The 16,285-nt window shown below is 37.7% G+C and overlaps 1 protein-coding gene across 1 annotated transcript; it reads right to left on the bottom strand.

Annotated features, from left to right (window-relative positions):
* Window positions 1–801: 801 nt before the first annotated feature.
* Window positions 802–16,188, bottom strand: ATAD5 (ATPase family AAA domain containing 5). The gene is made up of 23 exons (XM_059864385.1): window positions 16,032–16,188; window positions 13,403–15,183; window positions 12,965–13,052; window positions 12,111–12,278; window positions 11,786–11,924; window positions 11,225–11,309; window positions 10,571–10,752; window positions 9,982–10,139; window positions 9,564–9,717; window positions 9,043–9,336; window positions 8,774–8,870; window positions 8,168–8,250; window positions 7,933–8,078; window positions 7,671–7,821; window positions 7,042–7,212; window positions 6,727–6,842; window positions 6,550–6,643; window positions 6,254–6,318; window positions 5,141–5,321; window positions 4,271–4,461; window positions 3,146–3,978; window positions 1,893–2,057; window positions 802–1,700 (listed from the first exon to the last, which is right to left on the bottom strand). The coding sequence occupies exons 1-23, from the start codon at window positions 16,101–16,103 to the stop codon at window positions 1,622–1,624; spliced, it is 5,493 nt and encodes a 1,830-aa protein (XP_059720368.1). The 5' UTR covers window positions 16,104–16,188; the 3' UTR covers window positions 802–1,621.
* Window positions 16,189–16,285: the final 97 nt, after the last annotated feature.

Here is a 16,285-nt window from a genome sequence, read left to right as displayed (position 1 = left end):
GATTATCTTTCAATCAGAGGAGCTTGAGGTGATTTCATGTGGTAAATATCTGATCAAGAAGGAAAATACTTGAATTCCACCTTACTTGTGGAAGTAAGATTCCACAAGAAGATTCTGTAAACAACTTCTTAAGGCAGTTATTAAAACCAGAGAGCTGACTTCAAAAGAAGGTAAACTGTCTCTCACTGCTTTCTAATTTGGGTCTTTCAAATTATAAATTATCCCTGAATTTCCTAAAATACTACTGCTTTATAGGACTTGTTTCTGGTTTATGGAGGTCCTCACTGTCATCTACTTAGATTGATAGTGCCCTTAGAAAGCAAATACACTTTTACTTTATTATTTTAAAAAAATTTAAAATGTGTATTTATTTTTACAAATCATACAGGAGAAGCATAGACTGTTGGTACAAAATATCAAGCCATGAAGATTTTAACAGCCACCACTGTTTTTCTGATAATTCTGGACAATGGAAAGAGTAAACTATAAAGATGATCTACAATGCAGAATCTTAAAATAATTTACTGTTTCCATAAATATTTCTAATTCCTGAACATCTTTAACACATGAAAAATGTAAGATGAGACCAGAACTAGGAAATGGCCTTCCTTATTTTCACAAAGACACTGAGGTAAGTGGAGCACCACTGCATGGCAGCAGTCTGACTCAGTTTGAGGAACAAGAACAGTCCAACTGCAAAGAAAAGGCAGAAAAGTACATGGTTGAACTAATTCCAGTTTTAAAATCCTTTAAAAAATATGTTTCAGGAGTTTTACCTTTCATGCAACAGAAACATTGAGATGTAGCAAAGTCTCACAAATTTATTGTTGTATAAAAATGGATTCAATCACAAATAATCAGGCTGAAATCTTGTCAAATACAAAAAAAGAAGCTTAAGAATAAAACACAATATACAAGACTAGAAGTAGTTAAATATTCCTGTACCCAAAGTAACGCTGGAATAAATTGTTATTTACAAAATCTTGCCTAAATCTCTTGAGACCATGTTGAGCTACAGTAATAATTTCTCTACCTTTTTAGGAGATTAACATGCAGATCTGAGAGCTGTAAACAATGAAAGGAATGTATACAAATATATGTACATTGAGGCATTGTGCTTTGTAAGGACTCTGTTCCCTGTGGTCAAAGTGAAGAGCTGGTTTCAGTCATTTAGATTTTGGAGGACTTGTTGCATCCTCTATGCCCCGTCCCACCTCGAGTTATTTATCACTTTAACTGCAAATTCAGAAACAAGCTTGTTTGAACAAAACAGTCTCCTCAGAAAACAGCAACTTTGCTGTGGAAGTTGTGACAGTTGGTTGCTACAAAAGGACTTCTTGCTTTGTGATCCACAAATTAGAAAGAGAGCAAGAAGTCCCCACTGAAGAGTTTGTGCATTTAATATTATGAATGCCCTTACTGGACAAGCACCAAACCAACCCACAGTTCAGCTGTGGAGAGCAGTACAATGACAATAGATATATACATTATTTTAAATAATTATAAAAATTTAATATACAAATGGCTCTGAATATACAAAAATGTGGTAATTAAAAAAACCCAAAAAAACTCTGGTGAGAATACCACCATTAGGCACAAAGTATTTCTGGTGTTGGCAATTTTAAGGGAAGTCCAAAGACAGACCATTTATCGTTTGTCTGGGTATTTCAAGATGAATCCCTTCGAGATAATGCAAGAACCTATTAAAAAAAAAAGTAAAAAAGATTGTTAAGGGAACAAAGTTATTTCCAAATATAAGGCAACGTTTTTATTATTTTGAGAGACAAATGTCCACCTTCCATGCCTAGAATTATTTGACAAAATATTTTATTAAAACCCTTAACTACCTTCTATAATGAAATGTAGCAAGATTTAGGAAAACCCAAACTTACCTTCTTTTAGTCTTCCCTTGCTCTTTAAGCTTCTCAGACCTACAGATACTGCGGAGAGTGGGGAGGTATTCCAGGGTACTGGCTTGCTTATTGCCCAGGTTTATAGGACTTCTGGAAAATACAGTTTTGATGACAGCCAGCCTCTTCTGTGCTTTTTTGTGAGTGCTAAAACAGAGAATGAAGCTTCATTGTTTCTTATTCAAGAATGTGCAGTGATGATTTTATTTCTTTAGGATCAAAGCCACTGGTTTAAAAATCCATTAATTGGTATCCAGAAGTGCATCCCAATGGATCAGATGTCTGCAGCTTCTAATTGTGTGCTGCTTACACAGCATCACAAAGCTGCACCTGGACAGAAACATCAGGGCCAGCAGTTTGTTTGGCCAAAGTTCTTGTCTTAGTTCAGGAGTCTGATCTGGGGAACTCTTCAGTCTAGATATGGATGTGAGGTTCAGTACAACTACAACTGAAAGCATCTGTGGTCTTCAAAAACAAAAAACATGCAATTGATATTTGCCAGAATATCAGCGTCAGGTCCAGTGCCTAACCCATGACATAAACCTGGTCACAGGATGCATGGTCAGATCCATTCTGCCATTGCTCCTCTGGGTACTGATTTACAGAAGAAAGGCTCTAAGCCATTTTCCTGTTCAGACCCCTGAATGAGCTTTAAATACCCATTGTGCCAGTTTTACCTATGAAGACTTGTTTATGTTAAAAACAATGTTTCATACCCACACTTGATAGTATTCTTTGGTCTTTTACAATGTATTAAAGGTTATTCTTTGCTAGCATAAGTTACTACAAAGAATTTACTTTGGATTCTGTTAGGTCTTCATCAAGCAACACCTACCAACACACTTAACATGACTTCAGTATGAGCAGGTGACAAATTTGTATATTTGGTAGTTGCAGAATCCCATCTGTCTTGAAAAAGCCATTCCTTTAGGATTCTGTTAGTCTTTTGGGGGTGGTGGTGCTCTTTGTCCATTTTTTAAATAACTAGACTAAGGCCAGCATTCCTTAACAATGTTAGAGTCAGGCTGTTCAAGAAAAGTCACTTTTTGCAGATTGACAAGAAGTTAATTTAAGGTTGTAAAAGCACAGTGAACAATATATTGCAGTGTTTTGAGGCACACTGTCATAGTGGTATGAATGTGTATACATCAAATCTGAAACAGTCCTACACCCTGTGAAATGCTCTTCTTGACAAAAAACTGCATTACACTCCAGAAATATTAACAAAGTCTTACCTTGAATCAGCTGCCTGACGGAAGGATATGCAATTCCTTGTGTTTGAGACAGGCAGAGTAAGCCCATTCAGCTGATCACTTTCAGGTGTTTTACTGGTAGTCAAAAAGGATTCCAAATTTTGTGAAATATTAACAGAACTTGTAGTGAAGCTGAGTGCTTCAATAGCTGCCTTTATTTCACTACAGCTCTGGGAACTCCACCAATCAGTATTTTCTATACTGAACTCATCACAAAGACCGTTTCTGATTTTGGCATTTGTCCAAAGAAATTCTTCACTTTTAGAAAACTCCAGTGGTTCCCTGGTGTTAGTGTTTACACAGCAATCCAGGAAGGACATGTTTTCCACAAACTCAGTCAGTGAATTCAGACACTGAAAAACAACTGCAGTCCTTCTTTTGTTTACTGAGGTTTTAGTTTTAACTTCTTCTTGTTCTTTATGCACCAACAATTTTGATTCCTTTTTATTCATTTCAACACACGGTTTAGGACTGTCTGATGGCAAAGTTATGAATTCAGCTGAATAGTTCAGCTCAGAATCAAATAAGTCACTATCATCCAATATCTCAAGCCTTTTCTGAGCCTTTGTCTTTTTAGACTTTTTCCCAGGGCTACTCTTTCTAGAGCAAGAACTCTTAGTAGATCTGTCTTTTGAAGAAACTACAGTAGTCCTTTCAAGTACAGACTTTGAGGCTTCAGACTGGTTTGACAGAACTTGCACTGGTAAGGGAAGAATAAGTTCAAGATTACTATATACAAAATCCACATGCTTCATCTGGAATTCTGTGAGAAGCTGCATCAATTTATTCCATTCCTCCATAGTTGTGATTTTGGGCTGTAAAATAATAATACAAAAGCATTATCAACATATTAAAATTAATTTCTTTTAAATAAAATGTTATTATAGAAAATCTCACACTCTTGGCTTCTTTGTGCTTATGAAGTGAGGGACTGTTTTGCTTGTAGGAGACCACCCCAGTTCAGATTGTACCTAACCATAGAATTCTCTAATTTCTACAACAAACCTTTTCAGAGATTTGCTTCTAAGATGATGCCATTCCTGGTGATGGTTACACTCAATTGTCTGGCAATCATTCAAAACATTACCAAGTCAGCCACAAAAATACCTTAAAAAATGTAAGCAAATCTTCTGAAGGCAAGAGGATGTTCTTAAGGCCAAGCAACGTCTCTACACAGCCTGTATCACATTTTGGAAACTCCTGAAGATGAGAATCATCAGCTTGAGAAAAATCCACCTTGGAATCCTTAGACTTTGCAGGATGAATGACATTATCTGCCTTCCTTGTCTCTTCTTCTCCTGCACAGAGATAACAGGATTTACTTGAAAGGGAACAACTGCATGATTAAACTGATTTTCCGCCTCAATTCCTGGCACAAAGGATGCTGTAACTGTCACCTCTTGCTGCGGTGCTGGAGGAACAGAGCAGCTGAACGAGACATCCCCATGCCCACATCACTGCTGTCAGTGTTACCAACCTGCTCTCCTGCTTCCCAAGTAACCTTTGAAGGAGGCTGTGCCTCACTTGTCACTCCCTCATACCCCTAAACTCTTCCTGAATCCTTTGGGATCAAGTTCCTACCCCTGCCTACTTGCCAGCTGTCCCAGTTTTACCCGTTTTTCAGCTCTGCTTCTTCTAGGTGAATTGCCTATCAGCTATATGGATAAAGAACTGCAAACTGAGGAAAATGACTACTGGTTCCCTTCTTTGACCAGTTTTGCTACTCACAACATGAAAGGGAGATAGTAAGTATCACAATGACAGGCAATAAAACCTTCAAAATCAAATTCCTTATGCATTAATACAAGGCTTTGAAGTAGCTAAAAACAGCAGAAGCATCCCCCCCCCCCCCCCCCCCCAGTTTAGGAGTCTTACAAGAAGTTACCATTTATTCATACATTTCTAAGAATGCTTCAATTTAGTCAAATTCATATGAGTAGATGGATAATTTTTAAAGATTAAATTAAATCAACATACCATGAAGTGCCAAATGCTTCTCTTTCAAGCATCCACCTCCACTTCTAACCCAGAACTGTAAGTACAGGACACTTTGCCTGATATCACAGTTATTTGTGGTCAGGAGAGCAGCCAAGTCTTTCACATCTGTCCGTAGGTTCTCAGCCAGGCACAGAGCTTGGAGGTAGCTCACAGAGTTTATCTAAACAAGAGTTACACACTGAAGAGACCACTGAAGCAACTCCTGCCAATCACACTGCAGGCAGTCACACAAGAGCAAATTGTTCTATTTATGCTTGCAATACATTTTGACTTTTAATACAGAAGATTAGTTTATTAAATTAGATTACAGTTAGATTAAAACCTGTAAGGAAAAGCAAGCTACCCAATCTATGTAGCCTATGTCAGAGAATTAAATTCAATTTAGAAATAATTAAAAACAAACACACAAACATATTCTGCTTATGGTCCTGAGGCTACCTACACCTTGCTTCTTATCACCAGTGATCAGCTTTTACTGAACTATATTCATTTTGAAGGTTTTTCTTGCATTCTTTCTTTTAACTCTGCAGTTGCCTAGAAGTACAACAGGTTTTCTGTTTCACATTAAGAAATTTCCCCTTCTCAATAATTAGGTCTTTCTGATTCTCATTTATTTAGGTTTTTCACCTAATACATAGCTGCAAATAAAACTATTTGCTACACAGAACACTAGTGTTTACATTAAAGGAATAATAGCCCATAATATTTCTAAAACAACTGCTGTACTTTCTAAACTTTTTAATGAATGAACCAGTACTGGCATAATCAACCTTCAGATCAGAGCTATCAGATATTTATCTAAATACATTCTACAAACTAAATGAAGTGATTAAGTGATGTTCTCACTGTAATTCTCAGTACCACTAAATTGTTTGGAAAATAAATCTTCCATGCCAGTAAAACAGCCTCTATATGTAAAGACAAATACATCGTACACATCCTTACATAAACCCCAAAGACATGTCTGTCTCTGATCAGACAAGTATGTTACATCAGAAATATATAAACCTACCCCAACATTTAAATTTCAAACTGGAATCAGCTGACAATTACTTGCTTAGGATGTACCTGCATTTCCAGACGTGGACTTACCAAGGAAGGGGTTTTAAAGTTGATCTCTTCAAAATAGCCATCAAACATTAAACTGAATGTTGGATCTATAAAGAGAGATCAGTGAACTGTCATGACATTATATTCAAACCTAGTTATTTTCTTTATCAATTAGAGCAGCCAGTACCTTTATTCAAACACTCAAATACTTGCTTTACAGTCTCCATTCATTTAATTTTGCATTTAGGAGCAGTATTCATCCATCACCATTTGGAGCCTCTAATTAGAAGTGGCTTTTCTGTCTGTAAAGCCTAATTACTGTCACAAACACTACTCACCATTGGTGGTAAGAATCACAGGTCTCTTTGCAGTTGCCATGAATGTCTTTATTGCACTTAGAAATCCTGCATCTTCATCAAATATTATATCCACCTACAGAAACAAACATTGGATCAATAACTTGAGCAGCAGTTACAAGCTGTGAACACTCACAGAACATTTCATGTGAATTTTACCTCTTCAAAAAGAATGAGAGATGTTGCACTTTTCCTGTTGCGTTCTCCTCCTTCGTCTTTGTTTATTGACGTAATTTGAGTATCTTTCTTTACTTCCAGTGAATTCTGAGTATTTCCTGCAGATAGATGAATAATTGAGCAGGAAGGAGGAGTGAAACCATTTAATGCTTTCCAGGTACTAGCTTCAAAAATCCCCCATGTATCAAATGCTTAAGAGAATCTGTTTTTTTTCTCCACACAGCTGCATACATGCTACATACACAGTGTAGCATTTCCACCTCCAAAGGTAACTCATTATTAAAAAGAAATACCTACCTCCATTTTTTTCTTCAGATGTTGCTTCTCCATCAACACCTTTACGTTTGGCAGAAATTTTGAAGTAGTTTGCAAGTGTTTTAGAGGGCAAGCTTCGTTTTAATCCTGCTCCTTTGGGTGACAGTGGCGGTTTTCTTGGAGAAATAACTTTCTTTGGAGAACACATTTTTTCTGCAAGGTACGTTTTACATTAAACTTCATCTGGAGATATAATGTCAAACTGATATTTCTCAGACAAATTTAAAGTAAAACCCATTTTTTATCTATGGTAAATTACAGGTTTACTGTGCTGATTTTTTGCTTGTTTTCCTTTTCTCTTGTTATAGGAAAAGCTTTCTGTTCAACTTTCTATTCAAATGCCACAGCACTTGCTCCACCACTGCAGAAATAACGTAATCAAGAGTCAGTATTTTAATAAAGTCATTATTTCAGTTGGTCTGTAGTTCTGTTAACCAACAGACCAATTCTTACTATTATGGCCAGGTAAGCTAAATCTGCTCTTTCTAAAAACAACTGATATCTAAAATTTGTTTTGGGGATTCAGTCTTTAGCAATCTTCTCCCCTCCGTAAAACCCACCCCATAATTCAGACCAAACAAAGAACCCCAGATAAGAACCACAACACTTACTTGGTGACTTGGAAGTGCTACAACTGTTAAAAAAGCAAGGCTTGTGTGCATTCACACCTTTTTTGTCCACTTGATGAGACTGAGTAGCTTCTTTCAGCTGAGACAAAATCTGTCTCCCACTACGCTGGCAAGAGGCATTGACTTCAAATATCTGCAATGGTATTTGATTTACAAAATTTTAGGCATCTTGTATTATAAATGCTTTTGTATCATGAGCTACAAATAAGAAAAATGCACTGAGGAAAGAAAGAACTCCACAAACCTTAAACCCAAGCTCCTGAGCACAAGCATACACTGCAGCAGTTTTCCCCACTCCTGGTGGGCCACTTATCAGAACCGTATTGCAAAGGGTTGTCTCTTCCTCAAGATCAGATTTACTATCTTTAAAGTCAAGGCTGCTTAAGGAATCTGTAGAATTATTAAAAAGAAAATAAAGGATTACTGTTATTTTTTGCCAACTTTCAACAAAAGAGAAGCTATATTAATTCTATCAGTACCTTCTTGCTCCTTGTCCTCCTTTTCCCTTTTCTGATTTCGTTTTTCTTCCAAATCAGCTCTCTTTTTCCATTCTTTTAACCAACTATAAAAGAAAGGAAGAAAACAAGAATAAAAATTGCTGGTGAATTAAGTGAACCAAATTAAGATGGAACAGAACATAAAACTAGGGGACATCAGTTACTTGTTACCCCACAGAAATCTATCAAGTCCTTTCAGATAAAAGCAAAAAAAAATGTTCAGGATTTGATTCTTTTGTAGAAAAGGTTTCCTTTTTCATTCTATATTCTGTTAGCCGACTGGTATAAAAACAAGTCATTTGGTGAACTACTTAATTCACTCATAATTCAGTGTTGTTTTGTCAGATGGATCTTTAAATTCTGTGTAAGAGCCACACCATAACTTAAACACACAGAGAAAATTTAACTGAAAGCACAATGTGCTAGGTGGAATTTAGTGCCTGTGAAAAGCAGATAGTACAGCAAGGTCATAACCAGGATGCTTGTAGGGAAGTACAGACAAGTACTGCTCTCTCAGTACTTCAGCATTATCAAGTAACATGAGGTTTTGAGTTATTTTAGGAATGGATCAATGTTCCAATTTCTGACCTGTGTAGCCTTTCAATTTCTTTCTTGTTCCCTACAAGTTCACTGGAATCTTGGGGCTGATATTTTTCTGTCCAGAGCATGTCTTCCTTTTCCACACCTACAGAAAAAATATTGTCCATTTTTAAACAGTTGTTCATGCTATAGACTTGATCACATCTAGCAGAGTATCAGGATTAGATTTGGTTTTTGCATCACAGTGGAAAGCTGACATAGATCATAGATACACTTCCTCTATGGAAAGATTAAAATGAGACAGGAAATGCAGTTACCTGAACATGCACTTGGATCTGAAAAACAACCACTGCCTTCTGTCACACTATCTGGTTTCTGGGTCATGTTTTTTCCCAAGTGTGTGGCTTGTCCTGTCTCCGCCTGTTTTTCTCCAGATATGGGAGGAATAAGGTTCCTGGAAACTCTTGATTTCATTTCAGTCTCTGTACATTCAAGCTGTTTTCTTCTTTTTGATTTGCGGTCTTCTGTTTCTTTCCTTTTCCTCTTCGTTTCCTTCCAACTGTCAGGATGTTTCTCAATTACATCAAGATCTGCAGTGCCATCTCTGCTTTCTAAGAATAAAAAAATTGCATCCATTTAAAATTTCAGGCCATGTCCACTACTACTGTACATTTGCTTAAGCCATATTTGAAGAATTTGGTCAAAATAACCTAAAATGTGAGGCTCAATGTATTTCCAACAACAGTATTCCTTCAGTAACATTTTTTTTTTTAATTCCCAGTTGTTTTTTAATGCCAGAGAGAGTGAAGGTGGTTTTCTCCCCACATAGATTCCTAACCTTGTGTACTGTTTTCCAAAGCCAACCACTGTGTTTGCTTTTTCAGGAACCTGGAGTAGTATTTTCTCACTGGAAACTGAGAATTAGAAGCCACAATCTCATCTAGCAAATCCTTCTTGAATGCATCAGGAAAAGCTGGTCGGTGGCCTGAAAGCTGGAATACACACACAGAGCATTACTCAAAAACTTTACAGAGAATGCTTTGCATAATTTACACTGGTAGTATCTTGTTAAATTCAGAGATTAACAGAAACTGATGAGAACTGTCTAATGGTAAGATGCAAAATGAGTAACTCGTGCACAGGGAAATTAAAAAAAAACCCAACAAATTACAGGACTGAAACAAATTCAACAACAGGATTTATTAAAAACATAACTCCAAACAGTATCAAAACAATTTGAATTTTAAAGTACTCACCACAGGTGCAGAACAATTTCCAGTTCGTTTTGAATTCACAGTAGAAAATTCACCAAGTGAGAGAGTGATTTTTGTGATGTTGGTGACTTCAGTACTCAGCTCCCTCAGCTTGGTTAATAGAGGACATGATGGTGATTGCAATTTCCACATTGGAGAACCTACAAAACACCAAAAACAAAACAAGAGTTAACTTCTATTCTAGGGAAAAGAAATTGGCTGGTCTTCTCTCTTTTGTGAAGTCTTTTGCCTTTGTCAGAAGGAAATGGTTTCTGCCCAAATCAGTCCAACACAATCTTTATTCTCCAAACTGGAATTTAACAGACCAACTTTTTTGACTAAATATTAAGAATCTTGCATCCTTACCCATGCATGTATAGACTACTTTAGCATCAATTTAATTTGTAAATTTTGCATTCAAAAACATCTCACTGGAAGCTTCTAAGTTTTGTTCTCTTACTGAGACACAAAACAAGAGGAAACTCCCACCTATTCCAGTCCTAAGCTGTTCAATTTTTTTCTCTTCTTCACAAATTTCTCAGAAATTATCGTGTACATTTGAACAAAACCCAAAAACTTAACACAAACTTACAGTCATCCTTCTGCTGTACATGAACAACAGTCTTAAAACAGGAACTTGCAAGAGAGTATGCTTCCATTGCTGCTGCCTTCTTTGCAATCTGCCTTTTCAGTGACTCTGGCAATCCACTCATCAGGAATTCACGTTTTGCTCTGAATGGATCACCATCTTGAGAATTTTCAGATGCATCTTGGCTTTAATGAAAACAGAAATGAAACAGAAAGAAAAGAAGATAGAAATAGTAGAACTTCCAGCTATGCAAGGCTGAATTGAATCACATTCTCTTCCAAATGAGTTGAAAATAGTCTATCAGAACTACTAAAATTAATTTTAATGTGGTTAGTTTGAAATTAATTCTGTGTTAAAAATTTTAATAAAAAAAAAAAATTTCTCTTTGGTTTTGTATTTTTATATGCAATTTGGGATTTCTTTTTAATCAGTCACCAACTACATTTCCAGATATCCAATATGGTTCTAAAATGGTTGAGGAACTCTCCAAGAAACCCCCAAAATTTTGCAAGCAGATTAAAATACTAATCAGTATAAAAGTCATGAATACTTATAGTACATTTCAGTAAGTGTATTTAAATCTGTAAAATGAGAGAATGTTAAAGTAACCTTGCAACGTATTTTGATTTTGAAGCAACTGCACTCTTGAAAACTGACCTGCTTTCATCAAAGATCACAATTGGTTCACCTGCAGAGTTTGGAGCATTTTTGCCTAGGCAGGAAGGTGGACATCCCAGTTTCCCTTTATAAAGGTAAAAAAACCTATTATTAGATTAGCACTGATACAAGATTCTAGCCTTGCTTCTATGTTCACTACCTGTATGTTCCATTTAACATCATCAGGGAATCTCCTTTTCTTAAGGGGAAGTTGAGTATTTTAACAAAACTCATTATAGCTTTGTTTCTAATTATTTCTTCAGTATCGATGCTATTTTCTAACATTAGGAAAAAAAGGAGATACAAGAAAACATGGTATATGTTGACAATTTTTCAACTAAACAGTTTTCCCTGAATGAAGAAAAAGCAAAACAACACATGTAAATAACCTCTGCACTATTAATTCATATCAAAGGGAAGCTGTACATTGGAATATTATACAAGATAAATCAGAAGATAATATTAGTATACTGCAAAAGCAGCTTTATGAAATAAAGTTACAATAGTCAATAATAAAAAATGTTTCTGTAATAAAAAATACATTCAGTAAAACCCAATTACCATTGGAGTTCTTTGCAGCCTTCAAGGTTTTAGACTTCTTTCCCAAAACATCATTTAAGCTCCGAAGTTTCTTTTCCTTCACACTCTGCTCTGTAGAAGTGACACTATCCATGTCTGAACCTAGAATTATGACTGATTCCTAGAGGGAAAGCAAATCAAGTAAGAAAGGAAACCCAACTTCTCCTCCTTTATTAACAATACACTGCAGATATCTACCTTAGCTTGCAAACATTTCTTGTCAAGAATCAAGTAGGAATCATTTGTGTTGCTTATATCAATAACAAATATATAAAAATATCCCCCCTCCCCAAAAGTACTGCCTTACATCACTTTCTTCTAACTTCTTCTTCTCAGCAAGAGCTCGCTGTCGAGATGAGCGCCTCACAGGAGCTGCTGAGTCTTCACTCACTTTTGACCTGTTCTGCTGTATAGTAGCCTTTGCTTTTTCAATTAGCTGCTTTGCTTTAGATCTGTTTTTAGAAGTGGAGTTTATCTGTTAACAAAGAACAAAAAAACTGAAATAGCAATTAATAGCACTCTCTTCACTAAGTACTTTGCATATAAATATAATTTTTCACTTTCATAGAAATAGGTGATTGCTCCAAAATTTCATTGGTATCAAAAAGAAAATGAAACACTTGAAAGGACAAGCGAACCAAGATGATATCAACAGTTCTCAAAAGAGAGTGAAAGCCCTGCAAGGAGATACCAAATTTTTTCATGGAACAAATATAGGCAGTGACATTCTTAAGTCTCAGCTGTTCTGCTGTGCCCAAACACTATCACAAATCACTGGATCATTTAGGTTGGAAAAGACTTCTGAGATCATCAAGTCCAACCTCTGGCCAGTCATTACCTTGTCAAATAAACCATGGCACTAGGTGCCACATCCAGTCATTTCTGTATCCCATCCTGAGAACCTGCAGCTCAGGAGCATGCTATTTTATGGAATTCTTCTGTTATGAAAGGTGGATTTTTACTAATAAAACATGTTTTAATATCTAAGGTACAAGAAACAATCTCAAATTTCATCATAAATCAGAGTATATTCTCTCTCCACAGGGCAGCTGGGAAGTGTCATATTGTATTACACTAGATTATTACATAACACTGAATACACCACAATTATAGCCACACAGGAAATGACAAAATACTGACACCAAATGTCACATAAATTACCTTTGTGTTTTTGGAGTGAGACTCTTCATTTTTCACTGCTTCAGCTTTATTTGATTTTGTAGCTGCTTTGATACGTGTAAACCTCATTCTAATTAGGGAAAAAAGTATTATGAAATTATTACTGGATAATAAAGGGAAATGTTACTCTCAATTTAATTTTCAAAAGCCTTTAAAAATACAGGGCTGTAAACAGAAGCAATTCCCCAACTGGTGGATGAGGTGGGGTTTTTTTGGTGGTTTTTTTTTTTTTTTTTTTCGTTGGTTGGGATTTTTTTTGATGTCTTTTGTACAAACACATTTATAGTCAGCTATTTTTATCCACCATGATCAGTATCTATGCAACTTTGATATACAATCCATTAATATTTATGTCTTATTTTCAAAATACTTGCATACAATTAATGGGAAAAAAGATAGAATATACTCTAAAAGGTTTACCTTATTGGGCTGTTTCCATCAAAGGGCACAGTAATCACCTCAGCTCTGTACATGTTGCTTTTCTTGCAGGATTGTCTGTGTGCTTTTGGAGTGGAAGTCTCTAGTGGGCAGGCACTTAATTCATCTGCAGAACAGGCACTTCTAGCCTTGGGCTTTTTAGGTGTAACATTGGTTGATGTTTTGGTTTTCTGCTGCCTTAAACTTCTCCTTAACTCATTCACTTTTGGACTTGATAAAATTATTACATCTAAGGTGTTTTCCACAGTAGCAACATTAGCACCTGAATCCTCTTCTCCAGTATAATTGCTGGTGTTTGAGACATCAGTTTCCTTAGTTTCTGAAGCCTTCTTTCTTCTGTTTCCTTCTTTCTGAACCTTGCTAGATTTTCTGGGTTTAGTTCTACTGCTTTTAGGTTTAGAATGAGTACATTTGTCCACATAATCTTCTGGTATCCCGCTTTCTAATCCTTTATTTGAAGGAACGACATCTTCAGATCCCTCTTTTTCTTTTGAGGACTTTGCAGCAGCTTGCTTTTGTTTTCCAGGTGCCTTTTTAACTCCACTTTTTGCTACATCTGCTGTTGGTTGTCTAAAAGCTTTCATAAACTGATGCTTTTCTTCAGGAGTACATTTTGGCCTCAGAGAATCTGCCCCTCCAGTCTCCAGGACAGCCAGCTCCAATTCTCCTTCCTCAATAACGACGTTGGATTTTCTTTTCTGAGTCACCTGTTCAGTTTGCTCACTGTCCAAGAGGGCTGGACTCCTTTCCTTTTCCCCTACACGTCCCCTCTGCTTCAAAAAAATGGAAGCTATTTTTCTAGAGCCTTTCTGCTCCTTGTTTGAGGGAGGTAATTTGGGGGGAATGGAATGAACTTGTGCAAGGACAGTCACTGTTCTGAGAGGCAACTGCTGGGATTCCTCATACTTTTCTGGGTCACTAACATTATCACTTTTGTCCATTTCATTTGCAGTACCAGAAGTGTCCATTGCTGGCTTTGAGTCTTCTTCAACATTACTTTCTCCCTGACTTCTCAAGAAGTCCTCAAATGACACTGTTATTATACAGTTATTTACCTGGGATGTCCCATCATCCATATGAACCTCAAAACTGGAATCACTAATAGCAGCATCACACTCTGCTACTGTATTTGTCTTCTCCTCAGTTTCCTTTTTATATGTTTCATTAATCTGGTTTTCCAATGAAGAGCTTTCAGACAAAACAGTATTTACTTTATGCTTCCTTTTCCTTGATTTTTTTATCCTATTTTTTGATCCATTTGTTGCACAATCAAAGTTTTTTGTATTTTTTCTGGAGGGGATAACGTTTGGGAAGTTCTCTCTTTGATCATTATCTTCTGCTAATTCTTCTGCACATTTTTTGTCCACTAGAGTACAAGAAGCAATAAAGTCATTACTGTCTTGTTGCAGTCCTGTAGTAACTCTGCTGTCATCACTACTAATTTCTATTTCAAAGTCATTCTCAGATTCTTTCATTTCTTTTGGCATATTACTTAAATTACCTTTCTTCCCTTTTCTCTTCTGCTTTAAAGATAGCTTGAAAGATGATTTACCCTCTTTTTCATCAGTGTCCAACAGTGTTTTATTTTCTCCAGCTCCTACTGGGAATGCAGCATTCTCAGTTGCAGATGTCTTTTTAAAATAATCCAAGATATTGGTGGATTTTGGTGATGACAATACTTTGTCCACTGGTTTTGCTAATGGTGAAAAATACCTTGTAATTGTTTTTGCAGAAGCATCTTCCTCTCGCCGCTTCTTGCATGGCTGTAAAAGGTACAACATGAATCTTAGTTTTAAAAAACTTCAGATGACTTATACAGAACTTTTTCAGAAGACAAAAATTCATGTTAATGCGCTCAGACTGGGCACCAACTAAATCTCCATGTTTTCAAAGGCCATCTAAGCCTGAAATATTCTGCCCTTCCAGATAAATAAAAATCCTGTTCTGAAGCCTTGAGATGGTCAAAACTGAATGGGATCACAGGGTCTTTAGAACAGCTCTGCAGATATTTCACAATACTGGAAGTCTGAAAGTCTGGGTCAATTCAGATGATCGACCTTGAGATGTTTCCCAGAGCGTCTGTGGAGCATTTCAGAGGGAATTCCAACATCACTTATAAAGGTCTGATCCTACCATAAGCATCTGACTTAGCTTAGGAAGACAGTGTACCTTTAAGAGTACTTAAAGAAAATGAACACAAGAGAATTTTTATCTCGTATTCAAACCATGAAAGAGCATTTACCTCTACATCTCCAAGAAAGACTTTGGCTCATAAAGACTTCCATAACTCCTGGTTTACCAGAAACTGAACTCCTTGGAAACCAAACCCTCTGAAGCAGAACACGTCTCTTCCCAAAGCCCATAGAACGCGTTTAATGACAGCCGGGCCCGCGGGGCTGCGCCGAGCGTCAGCAGCGCCTGGGAGCACGGGCGGGGGGCGGACGGCCCCTCACAGCTCCCGGTACACCGGACGGGCCGTGTCAGGGCAGAACGCCGAAGGGACGAACGCCAAAGGGGCCGGGGCCAAAGGGGCCAAAGCCAAAGGGGCGCCCCCCGCCAGCCGCAACCCCTCTCTCCGCCCTCACAGCCCGACCCCGGCCCGCGTCCCCACCTGAACGTCGCCGTCGTTCCCGGGGAGGACGGGGGAGGCGGCCGCCGCGGCCACGGCGACCCTGCCCACCATGCCCCGGCTGCTGCGGGCGCGGAGCCCTCCCGGATCACTCGGGGCGGGGGAGCGCGGAGCCCTCGGCCCCGGGCGGTGCCTCAGGGGCGGGGGGCGCGCGCCGCCGCCATGGCCCCGATGGCGCCGCCTGACGGGCGCGCGCGCCGGGCGGGCGGTAAAAGCGCGCGCGGGACCAGATTCGG

Source organism: Haemorhous mexicanus, chromosome 20 (assembly GCF_027477595.1).
Source record: "Haemorhous mexicanus isolate bHaeMex1 chromosome 20, bHaeMex1.pri, whole genome shotgun sequence".
NCBI lineage: Eukaryota > Metazoa > Chordata > Aves > Passeriformes > Fringillidae > Haemorhous > Haemorhous mexicanus.
This window is presented reverse-complemented; position numbering and strand designations above follow the sequence as displayed.

Bases quoted from the DNA above. Each gene is read 5' to 3' on its own strand.
- ATAD5 (XM_059864385.1), bottom strand. From the start codon at position 16,103: ATGGTGGGCAGGGTCGCCGTGGCCGCGGCGGCCGCCTCCCCCGTCCTC. The intron at 10,753-11,224 runs GTCAGTTTTCAA...TTTTCATTAAAG, and splicing joins GTGATCTTTGATGAAAGCAG to CCAAGATGCATCTGAAAATT. The intron at 9,337-9,563 runs GTTAGGAATCTA...TTTTATTCTTAG, and splicing joins TTTGGAAAACAGTACACAAG to AAAGCAGAGATGGCACTGCA.